Source organism: Rana temporaria, chromosome 1, assembly GCF_905171775.1.
Source record: "Rana temporaria chromosome 1, aRanTem1.1, whole genome shotgun sequence".
Taxonomy (NCBI): domain Eukaryota; kingdom Metazoa; phylum Chordata; class Amphibia; order Anura; family Ranidae; genus Rana; species Rana temporaria.
Window position 1 is genome coordinate 239695586 of NC_053489.1, and position 26506 is coordinate 239722091.

General features: G+C 41.4%; 2 protein-coding genes across 8 annotated transcripts in view; one reads left to right on the forward strand and one right to left on the reverse strand.

Annotated features, from left to right (window-relative positions):
• Nucleotides 1-13198, forward strand: part of EMID1 (EMI domain containing 1) — a 197081-nt gene extending 183883 nt beyond the window's left edge. For 2 of the 6 annotated variants that reach the window (XM_040351942.1, XM_040351938.1), the window contains 2 exons: nt 7825-7915; nt 11958-13198. In XM_040351942.1, the coding sequence (XP_040207876.1) occupies nt 7825-7915; nt 11958-12091 (225 nt within the window). In that variant the 3' untranslated portion in view covers nt 12092-13198. The other 4 variants (XM_040351941.1, XM_040351939.1, XM_040351943.1 and 1 more) reach the window with 4 other exon arrangements.
• RHBDD3 (rhomboid domain containing 3) overlaps nt 13168-26506 on the reverse strand; it is a 35028-nt gene continuing 21689 nt past the window's right edge. For both annotated transcript variants that reach the window (XM_040351944.1, XM_040351945.1), the window contains exons 4-6: nt 17641-17800; nt 17275-17520; nt 13168-13620 (exon numbers count right to left, since the gene is read on the reverse strand). In XM_040351944.1, coding sequence (XP_040207878.1) covers nt 13434-13620; nt 17275-17520; nt 17641-17800 — 593 coding nt within the window. In that variant the 3' untranslated portion in view covers nt 13168-13433. The remainder of the gene's footprint in view (nt 13621-17274; nt 17521-17640; nt 17801-26506) is intronic.

The window sequence follows — 26506 nt, forward strand, 5'->3', positions numbered from 1 at the left end:
AGTACAAACACGCATACTCGGAATCAATGCTCACCAAACACGAAATTAGCAGAAGGGGCCCAAAGAGTAGTGTTTTAAGAGCTGAGATTCCTTGTAGTACGTCAGGTTTGCGACACGACAATTGTGTAATGTAATTAACGTATGTAGTATGCAAGACAAGATCCTGGCACACTCCCTTTTGACAAAAATACGACGCTCGGTTGGCCAAATATCGTACCTTGTGTACGAAGCTTTACTCTATCGAAATTGAAAAAGTTTTGCCTTTTTTTTTACAAAACAAAACAAAGGTGCTTTATTGCTTTGTCACAGGGCAATATTCAGTATACAAATACACTTTTCCTTTAGTTACACACACACACACACACACACACACACCTCTTGCCAATTATTATTAAAAAATACAAACGCCTGCTGGATTTAGGATTTCATACTATTACTTATTGTAACTGAGCCATCCCCTTGCATTTTTCCTGTATGTTAATGGTATTTCAAGAAGAGTGTATGCCTTTAACAGGTAATCATTCAAAGGCCTATGCACACTGGTCTATCTTTGCTCATTGCACAAAGGGTATAATTGAGGCCTACGAGTTTAGCAGCAAAACACTTCACCCATCAACATCTTATTTCTCATGCTATCAAGCAAACCTGGGCTTTAAATAAAAATTTGAAAGCTGGCTGTTTGTTATTGATGGCAGGAAGCTAATGTATCAAGCTGTAAGTGTAAAAGCAAAAATATTCACAATAATGCACCACCTGTACAAAAATATCATGAGAGTGAACCTATAGTGATGGGCTTAAAATTACAGTTATACAGTTCCCATTTTATGGTTTTCTACCTGTCAAAGCACTGTAGGCATTGACTTTGACAGGTGGTGTTTGGAAAAAAAATAGATATTTCCTTTACCTGGTTTTGTGTGTGTCGGAGAAATACAGTAAGGTGCTGAATAAAAGCAGTGCGCCTGCAGATATTTTTTGTGGTTTGTAAATGACCTTTGCTGTTAATATGTTGCTATTAATTCTAAGCACTCTTTTCTTTTCCAGACTTATAGAGATCCTGCATGATTAATTTTCTCCTGCCCGATTTAACTCTTTGTTTGTAAAAACTGTATTTAAACCTGCCAAATGTATTAACCAATAAAAGGGCTAAATATGGGTGGGAGGGGGTTAATCCCTCACAGCTGTGTCTGTCTCTTGCCTGCACAGGGGGAGAGAATGCTGCAAATCAGAGAAGCTCTGAAGATTTTAGCAGAGAGAGTTTTAATATTGGAGACAATGATTGGAATTCACGGTGAGTATCTAAAGCCGAGGAAGGAAATAATAATGTAAAAGTTACAGCATGGAGGGGAATATAGATAAAAGTTTAGGGGAAGCAATAATTTGGGGAAAGGCATCAATAGCATTGAGATTATCAGGATATATAAGAAAGAGATGTAATACTGATTAATGTGAAGTGCTTTTCAATCTGCAGATTCTTGATATACTTAATTATATGGATAAATGTACCGCACACATGTAACTTCGGTGCCATTATTTTATAAATTTACAAATCATACCTGGAACAAAGATGCATGCAAGTTTATTCAGCCTTCCTAAAGTGTTCCCTGGTAGCCTTGCCCTCTCCAGCCAATAAAGTAGCACAATAATCCACCAATGGTAAACTGCAGGGGTCAGGGGATCTGACAATGACATTTTATAGTCTTTCTTGTTACCCAGGTTTTTAAGGTAAGAAAGCTAAATGCAGGCAATGGAGCATACGTTTTGTGTTTCAGCCTGCCACAAAAAGCTTCTGGGCTTGTAATCGAAGCCATTGGGCCTATCTCACAAGCCAGTGTCATAAACTTGGTTTCTCCATTGCATCCATTGAGGTTGATTTACTAAATGCAAATAGGCTGTCCACATTGCAAGGGAAGTTGCACTTTGCAAGGGAATTTTCCACAGAGCTAAGTGAATAAGTTGAAGCTCTGTTTACTTTGATCATTCAATCATGTGCAAGAAAAAAATTCAATATTTTATTTTCCTTTCACATAGGGTTGCCACCTCATCCCTTTTAAACGGAACACATATTAATTACACAGGTTCTGTGGTTGTAAACCCTCCATACACCCATTGAAGTGAACAGCCTCAGGTGATACACAGGGATGAAACCAATCTCCCTACATAGGTTTTACATTTATATACCATTTAGAACGTTGAGATTGTGTTAGGCCCTGTACACACTGGCAAGAATCTCGTGAGAAAAAACCTGTCGTTTTCCCTAAAAGAGATTCTGGGCAAGAATCTCTTGCCGCCCGAGTGTACACACTGACCTTTCAAAAGAACCGCGGTTCTCTTGAAAGGCAAGAACACGGTGACGCCATTGCATACAACGAGCATGCGCTCGGCCCATTCGATGCCGTTGCCGCCATCTTGCTTCACCCTACCTATGCCGTGGAAGCTACCGTGCATGCGTCAAAGTCATTTCGAGCATGCGCGGGTTTCCACAGTGACAGGTAAGTATATACACTCTCGGGTTTCTCATCGGGAAACAGGCAGACAAGAATCTCGACGAGCAGGTTCTCTTTTTTTCTCGTCGAGATTCTGGCCAGATTTCCAGACGAGAAACCTGAAAGCCTCGTACACACAAATGTTTTTCTCGGCAAGAAGCAGTTTACTTGCTGTTTTTTGCCGAGAAAACCGGTCGTGTGTACGAGGCTTTAGAAGATTTTCTCTTCCTGGTTAACACTGAGCGTGATGTCTGGGAATACAGCCAAGATAGCCAACATTGCTGATTGGAGGAAAGGCACACACCCCCTCTCATCATAGGCAGAGACTCTCAGAGGTGTTTTGTAATAGGACCAGCTATCTGCTAACCTATTTTAGCAACCTCCCTGGACACAAGATTCAGGCTACTTTTGTCTAAAAAGTCTGAAGCCCCGTACACACGGCCGAGGAACTCGACGTGCCAAACACATCGAGTTCCTCGGCCAGTTCAGCCCTGAAGCCGCCGAGGACCTCGGCGGGAGGAGAGCTCCCATAGAACAACGAGGAAATAGAGAACATGTTCTCTATTTCCTCGCCGAGGTCCTCGTCGGCTTCCTCGGCCGAAAGTGTACACACGGCCAGTTTCCTCGGCAGAATTCAGCCAGAAACTCGGTCGGAAGCTGAATTCTGCCGAGGAAACTGGTCGTGTGTACGGGGCCTAAGAATTTGTCTGGAGTTATCAGGCTGATAACAGAGGAACAGTTCAGGAGAGAGTTACGGGACTCAGCTCATTGAAGAGAGATAACAAAATACTGCCCAGCTCAAATTTCATGAATCGGGTTTACATCCACTTTAAGGTGGTAATTAAACTCACTTAGTGAGTTTGCATTATTATATTAATATATGCATATGATTAAATATGCATTAAATTGGCCTCAGAACCTGTGTAATTCATATGTGTTCGGGTTTAAAGAGAATAGGTAGCAACCCTACTTTCACATGATTAGGTATTTTTTGAAAAGTGAAACTCCACCACATTGACTAAGCTAAGAGGGAAAATTCCATTTTTGCATTTAGTAAATCAACACCATTGCATAGCTTTCCTTTATCCTTTTGAAGACGATCTTTCCAAGGATCCAGGTTATTTAGGCTGGGCAGGTTCTTTGGCGGTCTTCAGGTCCCCAACGCTACCATGTTTACTGTGCAAAGCCAACTGTGGCTTCACAGCTGGCTTCCCACTGTGCATATACAAGTCTCACTTTTGTTTTTTTAGAAAATATCTTCTAATAACATATATACTATACCAATAATACATATTGCTTGTCTTGCCTAGAGTTCTGCTTTACACACCTTAAAAATATTTCATATACAAGTATATATAAGTCTCACTTTTTTTTTATAAAATGTCATATCTTCTAATTACATGTATACTATACCAATAATACAGATTGCTTTTCTTGCCCAGAGTTCTGCTTTACCTTGAAAATATTTCTTACATTAGGCTGATCACATTCATGTGTACAAAAAATAAAATTAAAGGGATTATAGATTCTCTAAAGTACCTAAATAAAGTATCATAGGGAGACTAAATATATTTTTAAAATACATACATTTTAACTGTTGCACCTAAAAAAAATAAGAATAAAAGGATTTGGAATTGTCAGCAGCTTCATCATTAAAAAAGTTTTGTTTGGAATATAAGCACTAAAAATACAGTAACAATGTATTTACAGGCTTCAAACAATGTTTGCAGTCTTCATTTATAAAGAAGGTTAGGGTAATTTGGAAATCGTGGATGGCACTGCCAGAAGAATTATTTTATGAACTAAGTACAATCTGGCACCTTAATGATGCCTACTATGAAGCAGTTACCATAATCATTTTTTTCCTCAGGAGAGGTATACTTTAAAGAGAAACAGCAGGGCTGAATCAGGAGTAAGCAGCCCTAGCACATTAATCTAAATCTACAGTATGTGTCAGACTAAACTTCGCTAAACCTGGTGGATCAAAGTATTTTGTAAGACCCAAGCTCAGAATGTATAGGCTATGTTTTGTTAAAATAAATATAGACACAGACATTGGAAGACAGTTCAGGACTTCAGACAAATGGTACGAAGCTTACACGGAGATATTTTTAATAGGCTTACAAAATACAAGGTTGTGATTACCCAACTAGAAGGCACATTACTTCCATGATCTACTGGTCTACTCTTAAGGTGCCCTTCGTACCACTTTTTACTGTAACCAAGCATGCCATCTAAAAAGTTGAGTTTTCAGTTTAGAATAACAAAACACCTAACAAGTTTACATACAAAATCCCCTAGTCACACAGGAGCTTTCGAAGATCCAGAGACTAAATTGGGTTGTTTATTCAAGCCATTCTGTCAATATGCAGTTTCTTTCATGCTTAGATAGAATACTAAGTAGAGATGAGTTACCCAGATTGTGAACACTATTAACTCAATTCAGATCCCCCAAATGTTATATAGTCTGTGCCATTGTAAACCTCTTGTTACCTTTGGCACGCTGCCGTACAAGACCCAAAACCAATAAGGAGGAGTTGCATCACCAGATACAACCCTCATATAGGACAATACGGAAGCAGATTGGTCTGCATTTTCTGAGTGGTCACTTGGTCTCAGTGCTGCTTAGTGAAGAGGCATCATGTGTCAGAAATAAAGTCACCGCATAGTCAAGCAGGCATTCACATTGTGCATTGGGGGTTGCTCCAAAACATGGTCTTCATTTCACCACATTGCATTTGCTAATTGCAAGCATTCAAGCTTCCAGAATACAATATAACACTGTTTAGGATGGAAGAGAACCAAAATATCATTGTTACTGTTCTATCTAGTCTGTTTCATTCATCTGCAGATCAAAGGGATAAGCTTCAATCTGCATTTGATGTCAGTCAAAGCAACCTGACAAGTTTTTCTTTTTTTTTCAATAAAAGTTCCTACTTAGCCCCTAAATCTTAGTTTTCCATACTCCTACTCCTACTACTATAATTAATCCTTTTTACCCCTTATCCTCATGACTATTACTTTCCTGAAAATAATAATAATAATAATTTCTATTTTTATAGCATTTAATATTTAACCTTTTTTATTTTTTTGTTTCGTTCATAAAAATTTTTTTTTTTTTAAATGCAAAAAAAAAAAACTTTTTTTCATTAGCAGGTGACTTTGCGATGCTTTTCACCTGAATCATAAAATTTGTGTCAATCTTTTGAGTTAAATTATAGAGTAAAATGTACACTATATGTTTTTTCTACTGTAATATTTTTTTTTTAAAGCGGAGGTTCACCCAAATTACAAGTCTATTTTGTCTGCTTCTTGGTACACCTAGGATAGACAAATGACCCCTGTTTTTTTAATCTGACATGTAATTACAATTATAATTAGGACTTCTTGGGTTTCCCTCCCGCGGGAGTAGGCGTGTCCCAGGCGCCGCTGTGTGTTATGGGAGTTTGCCACAGTGTGTACTGGGAGCACAGTGCTTCCCAAGATAGAACGCCGTCCATCGCAATCGTGCAAGATTTTTTACAAACAAGCGACGCCTGACGCCGGTGACATAATCGCCATTTTAGAGAAGGACATAATCAATTATTATCTAAACGTCGCTGATGTTTCTCTAGTTGTGAATGCCATCACAACGGGGGCGTGTACTTTCAATGACGCCGCCCGTTGTGATGACAACCAGGATGTTTATGGTGCAGGTCGCCGTAAACAGTGCGCATGCCCGGGAAAGAGCGGTGTAAGCCGGGAGACGAGCATTCACCGCTTCCAGTAAGTAATTGCTTGTGGGCTTTACAATGCCCACAAGCAAAATGGGAAATGCCTAGATCGGAAATTATAAGTTTCTCTTTTCTAAGAAAACGGACAGGGGATGTTTGAAGACACCTAACAAGTGAGTATTTATTGAGATCTATAACACCACTGATTAAACAAAAAAATTGATGGGTCGCGGAACCTCCGCTTTAACTAAACACTGATTAAAGTAGGAAAAAGGGGCTTTTTTTTGTTTTGATTTTGTCCATGAATTGTAGAAAATTTTTTTTTTCAAGACAATAATGCCAAAAGTAAGCCTTGTTTGTCCTTAAAAAAACAATACATGTATTACCATGTTATCTTAAGTAATGACAGCTATTGACGAATAAACATAGAGGTAAAGGAAATTAAAATATGTGCTCTGGTCCATCAGGGATGTACAGGTATGAGAGCTTGGTATTCTTTGCAAAGTGAATTTGTTTACTTAATTGCACCTCATTCATTTAGTGTAAGTGAAAATTCATTTTGCAAAGGGAAAATTCACTGATCAAAGTAAACACGCTCTTCTCCTTTAAGCCCCGTACACACGGGCCGGTATCGGCTCAAATAAAACCATCCGACATTCGGCCCGTGTGTACAGCAGCCGATCCAACAGAAGCTGAATGTCCGGCTTCTGTCGGAGGGGCATGACAGGAAAAGGTCTGCTGATCGGCATCCGATCAACGCTCTCTAATGGCTGACCAGTGTGTATTGGAGGGGGGAAATCCCTCTGTCAGAACACAATAGCTCAGCGGGGAAGATCGATGTACTAACATTGGATAGTTAGTAAAGTGGGTCCTCCCGAGCTCTTCCGATTTCTTTCATTCAGCCCGCTGGGTTGAACGAAAAAAAAAACTGCTAGCGTGTACCAGGCTTTAGTTAATCAATTCCAATGTGTTTGACTTTCTTCTCTAATCAGATAATACACGCTTGCAAATAAAAGGTAAAACCTGAAAGGCTTCCCATGTAGATCAATATGACACTTTTTAAAGTTACCCTTTATTTGTTGTCTTTATTGTGGTACCGTTGTTAAATGCATCACACTCCAGCATAGTTATAAGCTGAACCTATTCACTAAGAAAAGTCCTCATGTACTAAATAAGGCAATGTAATGCTTTCTTTGTGCTGCCCTCTTGTGGGATGTTTGTATACATCGCTTCATACATTGCTTCAGTGCTTAGCTTTCATTATAATACACAATGATCCTAGTAATTTGTGGAAGTTTACTTGACAAGGCCACATCTCTGTGATACCTATAAAACATTGTTTGTGTTTTCCATTCTGTGCCATCATATTATATTGCTTTTTTTTTTTAAACTTGCTTTATCTTGATTTGTCACATTGCAACTTAAGTTAACATTTTAGGTGTGCGCCTGCTTTTTTTGTGTGTGGGTTCTACAAGTTTCTTATAAAAACCTTTTTCCCATGCCTGTCCTATTCTTTTGTATTTTCTCTTATCCTTAGCTACAGCATTCTGTCCTTTTATTGACACTCTCATATGCCAATCTCCATCACCTTTCTCTGTTGTCCCATTGTGCTGTTTTCGGTCTGGCAGGTGGTCAGCTTAGCCTCCTTCCTCCAGCTTCAAGAGCAGCTGGAGCTGCTGGTTAAAAGGGTCACTCTGCTTGAGTACATTATGTGGCCAGGTAACAAAAGCCATGCACTGCTCCTGCCTGTCAGTATGCCTGCAACAATCCCCTACCCACCTTTGTAATCCATGGGCTGTTAATGTTGCTTGTTCCAACTGGGAAAGCAAATCCTATTCTGAGCAGGAGAACATGCAAAGCGCTGCCAGCTATTCATATTTATTTTTCAGTATTCTTTATTTTTGTACAGTTATGAAGGGCTTTGGTAAACTAGAAAGAAAAACAATTCCAATCTTCCAACTTGTATATGTAAAAATAGCATTCAGGAAAACTTTGTTAAAGCTCTGTTATGTTAACTAGTCTTATACAATTGTATAGGATACATAGTCCTTATTGACAATAAGCGTATCATTTTAAGATCCTGCAAAGAGTTTTTCAAAAGCAATGTTAAAGGAGATGAGAGAACCACTTGTGACTCCTAACCCTATGGTTAGGAGTCACATACTGTATGGGCCAGTTCTTCAAACCATAATTTGGACAGTTTTTAATCAACTTAAATCAGAAATATGTTTGATGGAAGCACCGATTATACATTACTTCTTGGCAACTGGGAATTTTATAAATAAGTAGGTCCTTTTGACATGGTTGGAATGCCACTTACTGGTATTGCAATAACATCAAGTTGTAGTGTATTTAATTATTTTACCATGTAGCTAACATTACAGCCCTTGTGATGTGATGGAGTAGATTGAGTGTGCATGCTGCCTGTTTATTTGTGGTGCATGTGTTGCAAGTGTGCACGAGGTCTGTGTGAAGACAAGTGCACGCTATAAGTATCCACAGTCTGGAATTAAAACCTCTTACAGACAAACCTATAGCTTCAGTAGTAAAAACAGTCACTTAGGGCAATACTCTCATAAGTGGAGAAAGCGAATGGAGGAAAATCAAGGACAGATTACTAATAATAGCTTGGAAGAAAATACAGATCATTTGTTTTGATCGTATACCAATATGATCTGTTTACTAGTTTTATTCTTTGTTATGGTAGTTTGTCTTTTGCAGTCTATGCATTTCTAAATCTGTCCAAGCATCTTTATCAGCACCTCCCTACCATAATAATATTTGTATATGATTTCTCTATGTTTGAATTATTACCTAAATTTTTGTCACATCCACTTATGAAAATATGGCCCTTTGTGTTGTACTTCCAATTGCTGGTGCTATTTTTGTTTGTTCTTGATTTTTTATGATTGTTTATATGAAAAGATCCATAGACAGTTCATGTTATGCATATAATTTATACAAGTGGTGCAGGGATTTGCTCTAAAAACTGTAAATACACAATGGGGGTTATTTACGAACGGCAAATCCACTTTGCACTACAAGTGCAAACTACAAGTGCACTTGAAATTGCACTTGGAAGTGCAGTCGCTGTAAATCTGAGGGGTAGATCTGAAATGAGGGGAAGCTCTGCTGATTTTATCATCCAATCATGTGCAAGTAAAAATGCTGTTTTTTATCCTCCTTGCATGTCCCCCTCGGATCTACAGCGACTGCACTTAAAAGTGCACTTTCAAGTGCACTTTGCACTTGTAGTGCACAGTGGATTTGCCTTTAGTAAATAACCCCCAATGTATTATTAAATAATAAAAAAATATATATATATATATATATATATATATATATATATATATAATTACTACTGTTCAAAGGTTTTAGGCAGGTGTGAAGAAATGCTGTAATTAAAATATGCTTTCAGAAAAGAAGTGTTAATGGTTTATTTTTATAAATTAACCTCCCTGGCTGTATGATTATGTCAGATTTTTGATGTTGAAAGCGGTGCCATTATTTTGCATGGAAATTTGGCGTTTTATATTGTAGGCCTGTAATTCTTAGAAATAACTCACTTAAATCTGTCCAAACAAGAGTCTAGTAGACATTGGGGGTATAATAAAGTTTGAAACACAAAATCATAATATAATAAATAACTATAACAAATAATAATAATAAAAATGATTCAATAATGTAATCAAATCAAAAACACTGAAATTTGCTCAGTTGCAGAATTGTCGCGGTCGAGTTCCTTGTAAGGCTGTCGAGGATCTCGGCGAGCCAAATTTCTCCATTGCCGTCAAGGAAAAAGAAGACATGCTCTCTTTTTGGCTCGACGAGATCCTTGACAGTTTCCTCGTCGAAAAGTGTACACACGACCGGTTTCCTCGGCAAAAAAAAATACCCAGCAAGTTTCTTGCTGTTTTTTGCCGAGAAACTCGGTCGTGTGTACGAGGTCTGACTGTAAAGTCAGGATCCACCAATAGCCTGAGTGACTTCAGCCAACAGCGTGTTTTAGCTGAAAATAGATTACAGGAGTACAAACTACACTCTTGTGATCCACAAGAGAAGTAGGAATAAAAAAGCTTTGGTTTTACTTCTCTGTAAGACATATGAAATTGATGATCATTTGCACATGCTTGATAAAATCAGTTAAACATATACCTGACTCTAATTAGACAAAAAGTGGAAGAATTGATGCTTCCCAGACGCCTAAAAGCGGATGCTTGATTGAGCTCTTTCCTTTTCTTTTTCCCCTTTTTCCTTATACTCTCTGGGCTGGATTCAAGAAGCAATTGCGCCTGTGTAACCATAAGTTACACAGCGCAATTGCTTACTTGCCCCGGCGTAACGAATGCTCCTGATTCAGGAACCTCGTTACGCCGACTGCAGCCTAAGATATGCGCGGCATAAGGCTCTTATGCCCGCATATCTTAGGCTGCATTCTTGCGATGGCCGCTAGGTGGCGTTCCCGTTGTGCTCAGCGTATAGTATGCAAATTGCATACTAATGCCGATTCACAACGTTGCGCGAGCCCTGCGTACGCAATTTACGTTGTTTCCGTACGGCGGTTTTTGTGTAAGGCTGCCCCTGCTATTAGCAGGGGCAGCCAATGTTACGTATACCCGTCGTTCCCGCGTCGCGAAATTTTAAATTTACGTAGTTTGCGTAAGTGATTTGTGAATGGCGCTGGACGCCATTCACGTTCACTTTGAAGCAAATGACGTCCTTGGGACGTCATTTGCCGCAATGCACGTCGGGAAAGTTTCCCGACGGAGCATGTGCTCTACGATCGGCGCGGGAACGCGCCTAATTTAAATGATTCCCGCCCCCTACGGGATCATTTAAATTGCGCGCGCTTACGCCGGGCATTTTGCCGGCGTGCCCACGCAATTTACGGAGCTACTGCTCCGTGAATCAAGGGCAGCGCAGTAAATTTGCGGGGGCGCAAAAACGTTGCCCTGCGCCTCCGTAAAAAAAGCGCAATTCTACTTGAATCCAGCCCTCTATTTTTAAATTAATAAAAATAAACAATTAAAAGATATATATTTTTGAAAGCATTACTTCACACCTGCCTAAAACTTTTGCACAGAACTGTATAAAAAACTTGCGAGCTGGTATTTGTGAACACTTTGATTTCAACTCTACTTTAAAGATACTTAACAGTTTATATATATTAACACAGTGGCTTTTAGGTAGATGATGGTCATCTAGTGGTCTGAGTTTACTACATTGCCTTCAAGGGCAACCTTTATGTCTCAGTTTTTATGAACATGGACTCAACAGAATAAGGCTGTTCTTTTCACTTCCATAACTCACAGAGAAAAAATTACTTCAGCAACAGTTTTATGATGAATTGTCTAAATGAATTTTCATCATCGATGCTGATGTTGCCGGATGATTCATTGAAACCAGCAGTACCAGAACCCCAGCACTGGTGGTTTATATATTCAGTATACATTATTGTTAGATTTCTGTGAAAGAGTACAAATAATAAACATAGTAAATAAGGCTGTAGTATGTGACTCCTTAGAGGAGCCCATTGCTGGGTTAGATAGGGAACTGTAGTATGAATGAAGCTGTGACTATCACAAGAGAAAGGGGAAGTAATCTGCAGAGAAAATAGTTTTAGGAAAGAATAAACAGGAAACATGCAAAGGAAAGAGTGAAGTATAGGAAAATCGTATGAAAAGAACAGGAGGATTTTATATAACTAACTTAATTGTCAAATGCCTTTGTTTATTTCTGCTTGTGCTTGCTTTTAATATAGAGACAGATGGAGGCTCTGGAACAGAACCATCACCAACAAGTTCCAGTGGATTTTATCGGGGACGCCGCAATGGACCATCAGCTTACAGAATTTTGCAATCTCAAAATGATGAGGAGGAAGATGACAGCTTTTGATGGCTATTTTCTGCTGCTACCTTTATAAGGCTTACCCACCATGGATCTTTTTTGTGCCTTATAGCCATACTTTACTTAGTGTAAAGGACAGGCACACAGAATTTTGGCTTCTTGCAAGCAGTCTTCATCAAAAAGCTCATCTCAGGCCTGAAGCTTAGGATCTTACTGCATGAATATTAAACACACCACATAGGTGGTTGTTGTACGTTATTCTGTGCACAGCAGGACATGTATATAAAGTATATTCATTCATACCTTTAACGTATAGTACATTCCTTATAATATTTATGGTGCCAGGAAATTCAGCAACATATCATCAGCACATCAAGTTGCTGGCGCAGCTGTGTAAAAAGAAGGCTTGTTGCATTTGTATTTACTGAAGATGATAATGCTGGACCGAGAACCTGCAATGGTGCAACTGCCGCCTTTGTTGTAAATAGGAAGGAAATATTGTATTATTGTTCACATCCAAACAATGTTATCTTTTCTATGTATTGTTTAATATCTATTTCAGCAAAATTATTAATACCTGATGAAAAGATCAAAATAAGGCATTTGCATACTGAACAAAAAGTGACGCGCCCATTTACTGCAGATCATGATCTAGCGTTCAATTAGTTGTGCCATTCTCTGGTTACTAAATCAGTTACTGGAAGTGGCCTTCAAAGTAGCTTATGGTTTATATAAATTCTTGTTGCAGCACACTGATCAGCTTTGAACATGGTTCTTCTCCATGGTGACTGCCTCCTTACTGTGCATGAGTGTAGTCGCAAGGCATGAAAGAGGTCTCTGATGTGCTTGGTGCATTTGCATAAATAATTTTTTGCATAGTAGGAGGCAATCACCATAGATATTATAGGTAATGATGATGTGATGATTATAAATCTAGAAGTGTGCTGTTGCATGCGTGTATACATAACCCGAGGTACTACATTGTTATAATTAATACTGCACAAAATACATGAGAAAAGGCTCAGAACTGGTTTGTTATTGTTTATAATATAGGTGCATCTTTTCATTATTTGTTTTGTACACCTATTGTATCATTATTTGATATCCATGATGGGTAAAAACACTTTTTACAAATAAAACATTTTTATTGAGCTCCAGTGAGGACAAACTCACATAACAAGATAACTGTGATTCTATGCAAGAAATAAGTATTATTGTCTTTGTATGTCCTTTGAATCCTTTGTTGCAATTTTATTTTTTTCACAAAAATGATCGATGACTATAATTCCGTGAAGATGATTATAAAGGACTTCTGACTGCTTTGTATAAACCAGTCACAGCATTTTAAAAATGTCTTTTAGAGACTTGTCAAAAATACCAAGTTCATATATCATAGATTTAATTGGCGTGATGAGTTTTGCAGTCCACTGCTTGTCTGTCTTTCAGTGGTCACTGCAATGTCTTCACCAACCTGTCCTTCTACAAGAAGGGATACTGCACCCTCTACCTTCCCTGTAGCTGCTAATGCAACAACTGCAGGTCCTGTGGAAAATCCCATGCGTTCTAGTTGCTGAAGCCTAGGAAAATCAGCACAAAACAGTAAGACGTTATAACAAAATTATTGAAAACAGCTGCTTCTAAACATATACCCTGTCTGTGAAAAAACACCTTGTTGCATTCCTTTTGATCCATTTTGAGGCTACTTTCACACTTCACACTGGGATGGTGCGCCGTCGGCGGTAAAGCGATGCTATTCTTAGCGATTTACTGTCGTTTTTGCTGCGCTATTCTGCCGCTAGCAGTGCGCTTTCAATGGGCAGGGGCGCTTTAGGAGCGGTGTATACACTGCTCCTACAGCACCCCAAAGATGCGGCTAACAGGACTTTTTTGAGCGTCCTGCCGATGCACCGTTCCAGTGTGAAAGCCCTCAGGCTTTCACACTGGAGTGAGAGGGGCTCTTTCAGAGCATTTTGCAGGCGCTATTTTTAGCGCTATAGTGCCTGCAAAGCGCCTCAGTGTGAAAGTAGCCTTAACCTCATGCATAAGGAGAGCTTGCAAGCAATTTTAAGATCACAATAAGTACAAGACAATAGTCCTGATATGTCCAAAAATGGCAAGACTATGGGAAACAAGACTAGACTAGGAGAAAATTCAATAGGCTGCTCACTTTGCAAATACATTTTTACTTTGCAAGAGAATTATTTAATTTTTTTAGCTTTGTGAATATACAAGAATATACAATTGCTTGCAAGAAAAAGAAAATAAATATTGTATTTTTGCTTGCACAAGATTGCATGATGGAAGTCCGAAAATCTTCCCCTTATTCACTAAGCTCTTTCCCTTACAAAGTAATGTCTATTTGCCTTCAGTAAATCAACCACAGTGTCTCTGGAGTGCCTTAAAGACAGTCTGACACAAGCAACAAAGGTTCAGCTGAGGAAATCACCTTAGCCCAGCCCAAGACTAAGTATGATTCAACTGTTCTCAGGCATCTCCATCTTCTATTGGGTCCCTAAACATGTGACTGCTTATGTAGCCTATGGAGCGGAGCAGGTGAGGCTTGCTGCAGCCACCATTGGCACCATGTGAGCAGGAAGGCAAAATAAAAGTCATTGGACAAGGATCTATTTCCGGACAGATTAGAGGAGGCATCTATAGGCACTTTTCGAAAACCAAAACCAATCTTTTGTTTTCCCTTGATAGGTCTGTGGTGGAGATGTCAGCAGTGTGCTTCCACTGCCCTGTTCCACAGGCTACACATAAACTGATGGATGATTTGGAAGTTCAAGCTGCAAGATGGAGATGCTCGAGGAGAGTTGGGTTGTGCCATATGGCTGACTGGGGTTTATTTAACCACTTCAATACCCGCCCATTGTCATTTGACGTCCACAGATGGGATCTCCCATCCTGGGTGGACGTCAAATGACGTCCTGGGCTTTGCGGGTGAATATCTGAATGATGCCTGCAGCCAGAGGCATCATCCAGATATTCTTTTGTTCTGCCGGCGATTCTGCGCAGCATAAGAACGATCATAGCGGCGGTTCCGCCGCTAGATCGTTCTTACAGGCGGCGGGAGGGGACATCCCCCCCCTCCCGCCGCCATCCGGTGCTTCTCCGGGCTCTCCCGTGCCTTCGGGGGCCCGGAGAAAGAATCGTCCGGCGCTCGCAGGAAGCATAGAGATGACTGGTGACCAGATGGTCACCAGTCATCTCTATGACCGTCGGAGGACCCGGGCGCGATGTGATGACGTCATGCCCGGGTCCCCGTAAGTAAACAAAGCCGCGATTGCGGCTAGTAAGCAACAGTATTCATGAGATCGGTGAATTTTTTTTCACCGATCTCATGGTTTCCAGCCTGGGGGAGAGATGCAGGGTCTTATTGACCCTGCATCTCTCCATAAAGAGGACCTGTCACACACATTCCTATTACAAGGGATGTTTACATTCCTTGTAATAGGAATAAAAGTAAAAAAAAAAAATTTGAAAAGAAGTGTAAAAAAGAAAATAAGTAAAAAAATGAATAAAAGAATAAAAAAAAAAATTAAAACGCCCCTGTCCCCGGTAGCTCGCGCGCAGTAGCGAACGCAAACGTAAGTCCCGCCGACATATGTGAACGCCGTTTAAACCACATATGTGAGGTATCGCCGCGTGCGTTAGAGTGCCGGCAACAAATCTAGAACTAGATCTCCTCTGTAAATCTAAACTGGTAACCTGTAAAAAAAAATTAAAGCGTTGCCTATGGAGATTTTTAAGTACCGAAGTTTGGCGCCATTCCATGAGTATGCGCAATTTTAAAGCGTGACATGTTAGGTATCTATTTACTCGGTGTAACATAATCTTTCACATTATACCAAAAAATTGGGCTAACTTTACTGTTTTGTTATTTTTTTAATTCATTAAACAATTTTTTTCCAAAAAAAGGGCGTTTGAAAAATTATTGCGCGAATACCGTGCAAGATAAAATGTTGCAATGACCATCGTTTTATTCCCTAGGGTGTCTGCTAAAAAAACATATATAATATTTGGGGGTTCTGCGTAATTTTCTAGCAAAAGAATAATGATTTTTACATGTAGGAGAGAAGTGCCAGAATAGGCCCGGTAATGAGGTGTGTATAAAAGCCCTGTATTGAAGTGGTTAATAAAACTGGGGAGTGCAAAATCTGGTGCAGCTGTGCCTGGTAGCCAATCGGCTTCTAACTTAAGCTTTGGCAAAAAAAAAACAGGAAACCGATTGGTTTCTATGCACAGCTGCACCAGATTTTGCACTCTGCAGTTTTATTAAATAAACCCCAGTCAGACATATGGCACAACCCAACTCTCCCCGAGCATCTCCATCTTCCAGCAGGTCCCTAAACACGAACTTCCAAATCATCCAACAGTTTATATGTAGCCTGTGGAACAGGGCAGTGGAAGCGCACTGCCGACATCTCCACCACAGACCTATCAAGGGATTTAGTAAATAAACTATTTTTTTTTTCTTCATTCACTGCTTTGGGTCCCTAACACATAACTGTCAGAACAGAGAACTCAGCGGATGTTACAAATGCCCACTGAGTGCTCCCCAAACTTGTGCAGTAAAAAAAGTGTATAGCGTCTATAGCTATGAAAAGCAACAACTCATAGGCTAAAGCCGGTCTTACGTGAATAGATTTTCAAACGAATGTTTGTGTAAACCTTTGTATAAAAATTCCGATGAGTACCTTTAATGACATTACAAATGTCAATTGAAAGTAAAAGAAGAATTTTTTTTCATCCTGCTGCTTCAAATTTTCTCATTACTGTGGTTCAAATCGAATGTTGATTTCACCCCACTAACAATTAGAAAAGGCAAAGAACATACTTTAAATGAAAAATGTCAAATGAAATCCTACTAGTGTATGGCCACCTATAGCCTTTTATTCACATACTTTGGTACAAACAGCTACAAAAACACACAGCCCCAGAAGTTGTATATATATAGATATAGTCTGATTGCAGATCCTGAAATAACTGCTAAGCTCTTTCCCAGTATGCATGCTAATGAAATACATTAATGGACTGTTAAAAGAGAATATTTGTATTGAGTTATATGACAAGTCTATATAATAAATAATTCAGTAAACACAAGTTTGCAAAAAAAAAAAAGGAAGGCTGGTATGAGATAGCTCCATATGGGACCATATAAAGGCATGTTATATATATATATATATATATATATATTTTTTTTTTTAATTATAATAAAGGCAACTTGCCTAAGTGCCGACACACTGGATTTGTTTAAGGTTAGCTCGTGTCTCCGTGTTTCCTGATGCTCATATTCCCTTAAAGATGCCAGAATGCCAGCTTTCAACATTGCCTCTTCCAATGTCTCCTCACGTCCAAACCAAACAGGAGTGTCTTGGAAATGGCCAAGGGGTGCAGTCTGTGCAGCCGCCCTATCCAATGACATATCAGCAAACATGTTGGGCTCCTGTACATCTGTATAGGTGAATGGAAGTCTAATAAAGAAAACAAATATTTATTGAAAATGATATTGTTTTTTTTTAAAGATACAGGCCTTAACGTGAAACTCGGTAAATTCATTAAACAGATTTACTGTATATGTTGCTTTCACATACCTATCTTGTGCTTCAAAATTAGTAATGTGCAGCCCAGATCCTTCCTGCCGAGAGGGTATAAACCGAGCTACAGGAATAGATTTCAAGCAACTGAAGATTCTATCTAATGCCCGTATTCTGGTTTCTGATGGCTCCAGGTAGCGGAGTAATCCCTTGCGGACTGTGGTTTTACTGTAAGGATGTAACTTTTTAGGCATGTTTAAGCAGAATTTTTTTTTTATATATATGTGTTTCAGCAGGAAGGAACAAAACATTGATGCACATAATGTGTGTAGTGGTAACCCATGTCTTACCTCAACAGTAAAGTGTTAATGGATTGTCACCTGTCACATCAACATGCAAAGCATTCTGACCTAGCAGACATATAAACAAAGTATAATGTTTAGGACCGATTCATACCTTTGCAGTGCGATGCATTGCTGAAATGCACATACTAACGCAAGCGTTGCTAAACACAGGTATGTTAGGTATGTTGGAGTGCTTTTTCTTATTTACAATAACTATTACCCCAACACACGTGCATTGTGGTGTGATGCAACACTTGGTAACTCACTACCATGTGTTGTGGTGCACTGCAATGGAAGAAATGGTGCATGTCTGATTTTTTGGCCATTTTCGTGCATTGCCAGCACGATTAAATGAATGGGCTGCTTTACCACAACACACTTTAACCACTTGCTTACTGGGCACATATACCCCCTTTCCTGCCCAGGCGAAATTTCAGCTTCCGGCACTGCGTCGCTTTAACTGACAATTGCGCGGTCGTGCGACGTGGCTCCCAAACAAAATTGACATCTTTTTTTCCCCACAAATAGAGATTTCTTTTGGTGGTATTTGATCACCTCTGCGGTTTTTATTTTTTGTGCTATAAACAAAAAAAAAGAGCGACAATTTTGAAAAAAACACACAAATATTTTAGGCCTATACGTATTCTTCTACATATTTTTGGTATAAAAAAAAAAAAAAAAAAAATCGCAATAAGCGTATAGTGACTGGTTTGCGCAAAAGTTATAGCGCCTACAAAATAGGGGACATAATTATGATTTTTTTTTTACTAGTAATGGCGGCGATCTGTGATTTTTATTGGGACTGCGACATTATGGTGGACACATCGGACACTTTTGACACATTTTTGGGACCATTCACATTTATACAGCGATCAGTGCTATAAATATGCACTGATTACTGTATAAATGTGACTGGCAGGGAAGGGGTTAACACTAGGGGGCGAGGAAGGGGTTAAATGTGTTCCCTACTAGTGATTCTAACTGTGGGGGAAGGGGACTGACTGGGGGAGGTGACCGATCTGTGTCCCTATGTACAAGGGACACAGCATCGGTCTCCTCTCCCTGACAGGACGTGGATCTCTGTGTTTACACACAGAGATCCACGGTCCTGCTCAGTTACTGGGCAATTGTGGGTGCCTGGCGGCCATCGTGGTCGGGTTCCCAGTAACATGGCTCTGCAAGACGAGGACGACGTCCTCTCAGAACAACAGAGCTATCATGCATACAAGTTGAGGCTCTTAAGGTTTGGCCTCATATTGTGTGGTTATGGTAAATCTAGGGGAAAAATTCTACAGAGGATTGTATGGTATGTAGCCAGCTTAAAAGTGTCCTTTTGTGTGGATGGGCGTTGGCCCTCCTAATTGTATTAGCCCTTTTTTTGATTAGAACAGAGGTGAGAGAGGGCTGAGTCTCTCTCTCTCAGGTGATCTAATTGCAGGGAACAAATGGTTAGGTAATGGATGCCTTTGCTATTCAAGCATCCAGAGAGGCAGCATCTCATTCTGATGAACAGTCAATGACAGGTAAGTCTTGCTATCCTAGTAATGGGGATAGATGGGGGTAGGAGTAAGGAGCAATGTATTACTAGGGGTTGGGGGGGTTTGCCCAGATTTATTTTGTTTACATTTATTACCATCTCTCTCTCAAGCCATTCAGCCCTCTCTAACTGGAGGGGTTCCAGGCACTTCAGGGGTGACTCCAGCCCAGCAGATTAGGCAGGTTGGTTCCCCAGATCCAGTATTACAGCCAACCTTTCAGGCAGAGGGAGATGATATTGCCTCCTCCTCAATAGAGGATCCTGAAGGTCGAGGCTTTGTTTTTATGCCAATATCACCAATTCATTATGGCAGTAAAGCTGCACTGCAATGGGAGGATCCGGAACCTTCTCCAAAGAAGGAAAAAACCTGTTATCACACACCATACAATCTGATTTTAAATTGTGTGACAATCGCTGTACAATATGCATTAGGTGCCGTTATCCTTTCAGGGCACCCCAAATGCCATGCGATTCTGCTGTGATAGTCACGTGGGAAAACTCGCCTTTTAAAACATTGTGCAATGCTGGTCGCCCTTAAATAGGAGCAGGGGCTTCTTTTTGCACACGTTGAGCAACCAAGTGAATGGGCTGCCCCCATGCGAGTTGCAACATTGTGTACAAATCGCGCTTTAAAAATCGCATAGCAGAAACAGTGACAATATCAAATGCCTCTGAAAGGTGACCTAAGCACAGATTGCTTTTCAGTGCAATAGCAGATCCTGCTGCAAGTGTGAACAAGCCTTAGTTCCATAGGAGGAACCTAAAGAAACACGTAGCTACCTTTCCTCTTATGACAGAACTAAGAGGCCTGTTTCAGGTGGAGTGGGAAAAAGCAGAGAGAAAATCCTCCTCAACCAATAGGTTGTATCCAATAACGAAGGAGGGTGTGACACTTCCGATGGAAGATTTTTCTTCCTTTTACGATATCCTTGATTGACGCATTGCTTTAACATCCATAGCAAGTGTGGGCGCAGAACTTGGAGTATGCGATTAAAACCAGCTGCCAAAGAGAAAAGTCATCAAGGCTCTTGATGAGATAAAACTCTCAGCGGGCTTTACAGGTGAGGCAGCTATAGACATCATTCGATGGTTATCCAGAGCCATGCTCGGCTCAGTCACAGCCAAAAGAGCACTGTGGCTAAAATCCTGGACGGCTAGCCCATCCTCAAAGCAGAATTGCTGTAAACTGCGTTTTGATGGGAAGGCGCTGTTTTGCCAAAAAACTGGAAACTATCATCTTCAGGGTTATAGGAGGAAAATCAGGTCTTCTGCCCCAAGATCGAAGAGCCAGGGGGGCAACCATCCAGAGGAGCGCCAAACAGGTACTGGAATTTCGGAGGCTTTCGCCCATCCAAGGACTTCAAAAGGCATTGGAGGGGTACACAGTCAACCTTCGTAAGATCGCAGAGAGCTAAGACCCTTGTGGCTCCCCAAGATACCCAGAAGCCCTTTTAATGCCAGGCCTGTCCAGGAGGCAATTGGAGCCAGGTGGCTCAAAGTGACCCAGTTCTGGCAAGACCACTGCCGAGAAATGGTGGTTTCAGTCCACAGTGGCGCAAGGCCATGCAAGAAAAGAAATGGCTGCACATCCAGGAATTCCGATTGCCTTTTATTGTTCAAAGTGATAACACCAAAGACACCCAACACAAGGTCACATAGACGCATTTCACACATTCATTTTGTGCTTAATCATTACCAATGGCAAAGCCATTATTGGTTGTTCAAACGGCAGCCTCCAGAACTACCTCAAGAGGCTAAATCAATTTATACAGATAGACTTAAGATGGAGTCTCTCCATACCATAAACCCAGGTCATTCAACCAGGTTGTTGGAGGATTTCAGTGGACTTGCAATATACCTATCAGCATGTCCAGATCCTTCAGTCATACCAGCAGTTTCGAGTTGAGGGGCAGGCATTACCAAAACCAGCTGGAGCCTATGCAGAATATGCTCTACCTTGGGGCCCAAATCAATACTCAGGCGGCTTCAGTTTCTTTGACGTTCCAACAGGCGTTGGCTGCACCAGTGATGTCAGCATCCAAGTGCATGAGTCCTCTCGGGACAATGGCTTCATGTATTCTGATGATCCTCTGGGCTCACTGGAAACTCTGTTTTCCAACAAGGCTTCCTGATGCAATGGAAGAGTTCATCTAGCCCAGCCAATCAGGATCTCCAGCCGGAGGCACCAGAGTTTCTGGTGATAAAAAAAAAAAGCTGCTAAATGGCTTAGTCATCTCGAGATCCAGGGCAGGTGGGAATTTCCCACTCAGGGCCTAGTTTCCAATATTCTGGAACTCCTACCAGCATTCATGACATTGAACACTTTATTGCCACACATACAGAGTCTGCCAGTCCTACTCCGCCTGGACCACACGGAAGCAGTGTCCTATATACAGTGACAAGGTGACACACACACAGCCAATCATGACTTTGGCCCAGCAATATCTCCCAGATTTGAGGGCCATATATCTTCCAGGATATCAGAATTTGGAAGCGGATTGTCTATCCGGGCAATTCAAGGATCCCAACGAATGGTCCATTCACCCCGAAGTGTTCCAAAGGATCATCCATGAGTAGGGGGTTCCCGCAACTGTATCTGATTTGCCTCATCAGCCTACTACAAGGGGAACAGGTTCCTCTCACGCTACCCTCATCCATTAGTGGAGGGGACAGATGCCTTTACCAATCTTTGGGTTGGGCAACTGACCTATACCTTCCCTCCAATTTCTTTAATCCCGAAAAATTCCTGAGGAGATTTTTGACAGTCATCACAGGTTTTCCTTACTGGCCTCACAGACCATGGTTCTCTCTGGCAATATGCACACCGATCATTTTGCTGGTGACTCATCTCCTCTTGTCTGAGGGAGATACACTACATCTGCAACCATCACGACTAACCTTAGTGGCCTGGACATTGTAAGGCAGACGTTACAATAGTTAGGATGTTTTCTAGAGGGGATTAGAACTTTACAGAGTTCTATGAAAGAGTCAATCAATGCCATCTACTCCAGAATATGGATTAAGTTCACATGCTTTGCAGCTGGATGTCAGTTTGACCCTAGTGACCCAAATTTATCTCAAATCCTGTCTTTTCTACAATATGAATTGGATTTGGGGCTCAGTTTGCTTAAAGGAACACTAAAGGCAGAAATACTTTTTTTTAAAATAACAAACATGTTATACTTACCTCCACTGTGCAGCTCGTTTTGCACAGAGTGGCCCCGAATCCTGTCTTCTGGGGTCCCTCGGCGGCTGTCTCGGCTCCTCCTCGCAAAAGCTTTCTACCTTCATGCGAGCGAGATCGCATGGTGGAAAGCTTATGCGAGCGCGCTCCCGTGATACAGCCGCGGCCATAGCCGCCGACTGTATCACTCGGCCCCGCCCCCCGGCGCGGCGCGTCATCCGCTGTGATTGACAGCAGCGCCAGCCAATGGCTGCACTGCTATCAATCTGCCCAGCCTAGCCAATCAACGGCCAGGCTGGGAACCGAACAGGATGACAAGCACGCGCCCGGGGCTTTCGAACGATGAGGTAAGTAAAACGGGGGCTAGGGGGGGGGGGGCTGGTGCTGTCAGATGTTTTTTTACTTTAATGCATAGGATGCATTAAGGTAAAAAAACTTTTACCTTTACAACCCCTTTAAGGTGCAAATTTTTGCCATCTTGGCTTTTACCCAAAAGAAACGGGCAGCAAACCTGCTGATGGATCACTTCATGAGAGAGGTACTTGGACTACGCCCTCCCAAGAGAAATAGGTTCCCTCAATGGGACCTGGCAGTAGTCCTCAATATTCTAGCAAAACCCTCATCGTACTCTGACAGAAGACTGTTCTTTATGGGAGATCTCCTTAAAATCGGCTTTTCTATTAGCCATGATTTCAGGGGAAAGTGTGTCGACTCCAAAAACTTGGGGCAGCAGAACCTTATTCCATGTTCTTCCCAGACATGGTTGTGCCGAGACCATTGGATCATTTTGTTCCAAAGAGTGGCATCCATATTTCAGAATTATGAAGATTTAAAGACCAAGGGGCTTCGGCCAAAACCATCTCGGCCTGAATAGTAAAAATATTCGCCGGGCATGTAGATCCGGGAAGGATCCTTCAGAGGTGGTTAGAGCTCATCACTCAACACCAAGGTGATGTCATCTTCTTGGACGGCACAGGCAGGGTTGTCTCTGGAGACAGTCTGCAAAGAGGCTAGCTGATCATCACATATGTACTTAAAACACTACAGGGTGGATCCAGCAGCTCTTACTACAGTACAGTATTACTTTTCCAGCATTAAAACCTCCCTCTCAAAAGTTCATCATTTATAATATGTATGCTGCCATGTCTGGCGTCAGGAAAATGTTATCAAATACTTACCGTAATTTTCCTTTCCTGATGCCAAGACATGGCAGCATACGAACCCTCCCTCTGATCTTTTTGCTTTATACGGAGAATGGGGGAGGTTGCTCTCAGTCAGACTTTTATAGAGAGTTAAAGCGGAGTTCCGGCCACAATTTCACTTTTTAAATATAAATACCCCTGTAATACACAAGCTTAATGTATTCTAGTAAAGTTAGTCTGTAAACTAAGGTCCGTTTTGTTAGGTTGTTACAGCATTTAGACACTTTATAAAATAGAAATTGACTGGGGCCATCTTAAGTGTGGGCATCATGAAGCCAGACTGTATGACTTCTTGGATTTCAGCCTTGCACATCTCACACATGCTCAGTGCTGCACAAGCAGTGTCAGATCAGGTTTCAGCACCTGTGCTGTCTAAGTCACATGATTCTTTGAGACTGGGGAGTGCACAGACTCCTGGAAAGTTACATTCACTACATTCCCAGGAGTCTGTGCGGTGTAGGTTAGGAAGCATTAAGCACCTAGGTGAAGGAAGTGGGAAGATTAACTATTCTGCCTAGCAACAACACTTTGAAGGCATCTAAAAAAAAAAAATTTTTTCGTAAAGGACTAATGACATTTTTTTAAAACTACTGATGTAATGTTATATTTATGGGTGGAACTCCACTTTAAACAAGTCCTGTGGGTGGATATAGGGGCAGAGCTATATCATATGTATGCTGCCATGTCTAGGCATCAGGAAAGGAAAATTACGGTAAGTATTTGATACAATTTTCCATTTTTACATGAGCATGTTTCCTGGCTCAGAATTGCCATGAAGATGGATGAAAAAGAAGCATATCTAAAAAAGATACTGTAAATGCATCAGTCCTTATAAAATGGAGTACCATTTATTTTCTGCAATTCCCTCTTTTTGAGAATAAAAACCTTACTGCAAGTCTATTGATTCATGTTTAATTCCGATCTTTGTAAAAAAAAAAAAAATGCTAAATAATTCCCCAGTAATTTATATCTTTCTGGCTGCTATTAATATCTGGCAGCTCCTCCTCTGCACTGAGCCTAAATTGTGATTGTGCCCTCTGTGGCGCGCTCTGTTGTAAAAAAAATTCATTCTCTCCATTTAGGTAAGAATACAGGCCCTTTGCTTTAAAAAAAAAAAAAAAAAAAAATCTATTGAGCTTGACAGAACCAGCTCTTAAAGCGGTCCTCCACCCTAAAGTGGAGTCCCGCTGATCGGAACCCTCCCCCCCTCCGGTGTCACTTTTGACACCTTTCAGGGGGGAGGGGGGTGCAGACACCTGTCTAAAGACAGGTATTTGCACCCACTTCCGGCCACACGATACGGGCGAAAGACGGGCATTCCGTCACATCCCGTCTGTCGCCCGTTGTGTGCTGGGAACACTCGGCTCCCAGCACACAGCATGTGAGCCAATCGGCGGGCGCAGCGCGACTCGCGCATGCGCCGTAGGGAACCGGGCAGTGAAGCCGCAGCGCTTCACTTCCTGGTTCCCTCAGCGTGGATGGCGGGGGGAGCAGCAGAGTGACGAGCGATCGCTCGTGCTCTGCTGCGATCGGCGCTGGACTCCAGGACAGGTAAGTGTCCTATTATTAAAAGTCAGCAGCTGCAGTATTTGTAGCTGCTGACTTTTAATATTTTGTTCCCATGGCACATCCGCTTTAAGGGAGTCTATTTCACATTTTCGCAGCTCTAATGCCACGTACATACGGTCGGAATTTCCGACAAGAAAAGTTTGATGTGAGCGTTTTGGTCAGAAATTACGACCATGTATAGGCCCCATCGGACTTTTTCTGTCGAAATTTCCAAAAGCAAAAATTTGAGAGCTGGTTCTCCAATTTTCCGACGTCTGTAAGCAATTCCGACGTGCAAAAAAAAACGCATGCTCGGAATCCATTGGATGCATGCTCAGAATCATTGAACTTCATTTTTCTTGGCCCGTTGTAGTGTTGTACGTCACCGCATTCTTGACGGTCGAAATGTTGTGTGACCGTGGGTATGCAACACAAGTTTGAGCCATAATTCAGTCAGGGAAAAAATCCACGGTTTTCTTGTCGGAATTTCCGATCGTGTGTACACGGCAATACTGTGAAGAAACCTTTTCTTATTTGGAGATTAAGGCCCAGATTCTCAACCGAGAAACAACGGCGTATCTCTAGATACGCCGTCGTATCTCTGCGTAGCGCCGTCGTATCTATGCGCCTGATTCTTAGAATCAGTTACGCATAGATATCCATTAGATCCGACAGGCGTAAGTCTCTTAGGCCGTCGAATCTTAACTGCAATAGGTGACCGATAGGTGGCGCTTCCGTCGAATTCCGCGTCGAGTATGCAAATTAGCTAGATACGCGAATTCCCGAACGTACGCCCGGCCGACGCAGTAAAGTTACAACGTTTACGTTAGGCTTTTCCCGGCGTAAAGTTGCCCCTGCTATATGAGGCACAGCCAATGTTAAGTATGGCTGTCGTTCCCGCGTCGAAATTTTAAAAAGTTACGTCGTTTGCGTAAGTCGTCCGTGAATGGGGCTGGACGTCATTTACGTTCACGTCGAAACCAATGACGTCCTTGCGACATCATTTGGAGCAATGCACACTGGGATATTTTACGGACTGCGGATGCGCAGTTCGTTCGGCGCGGGGACGCGCTTCATTTAAATGATACACGCCCCCTACCCGCCGAAT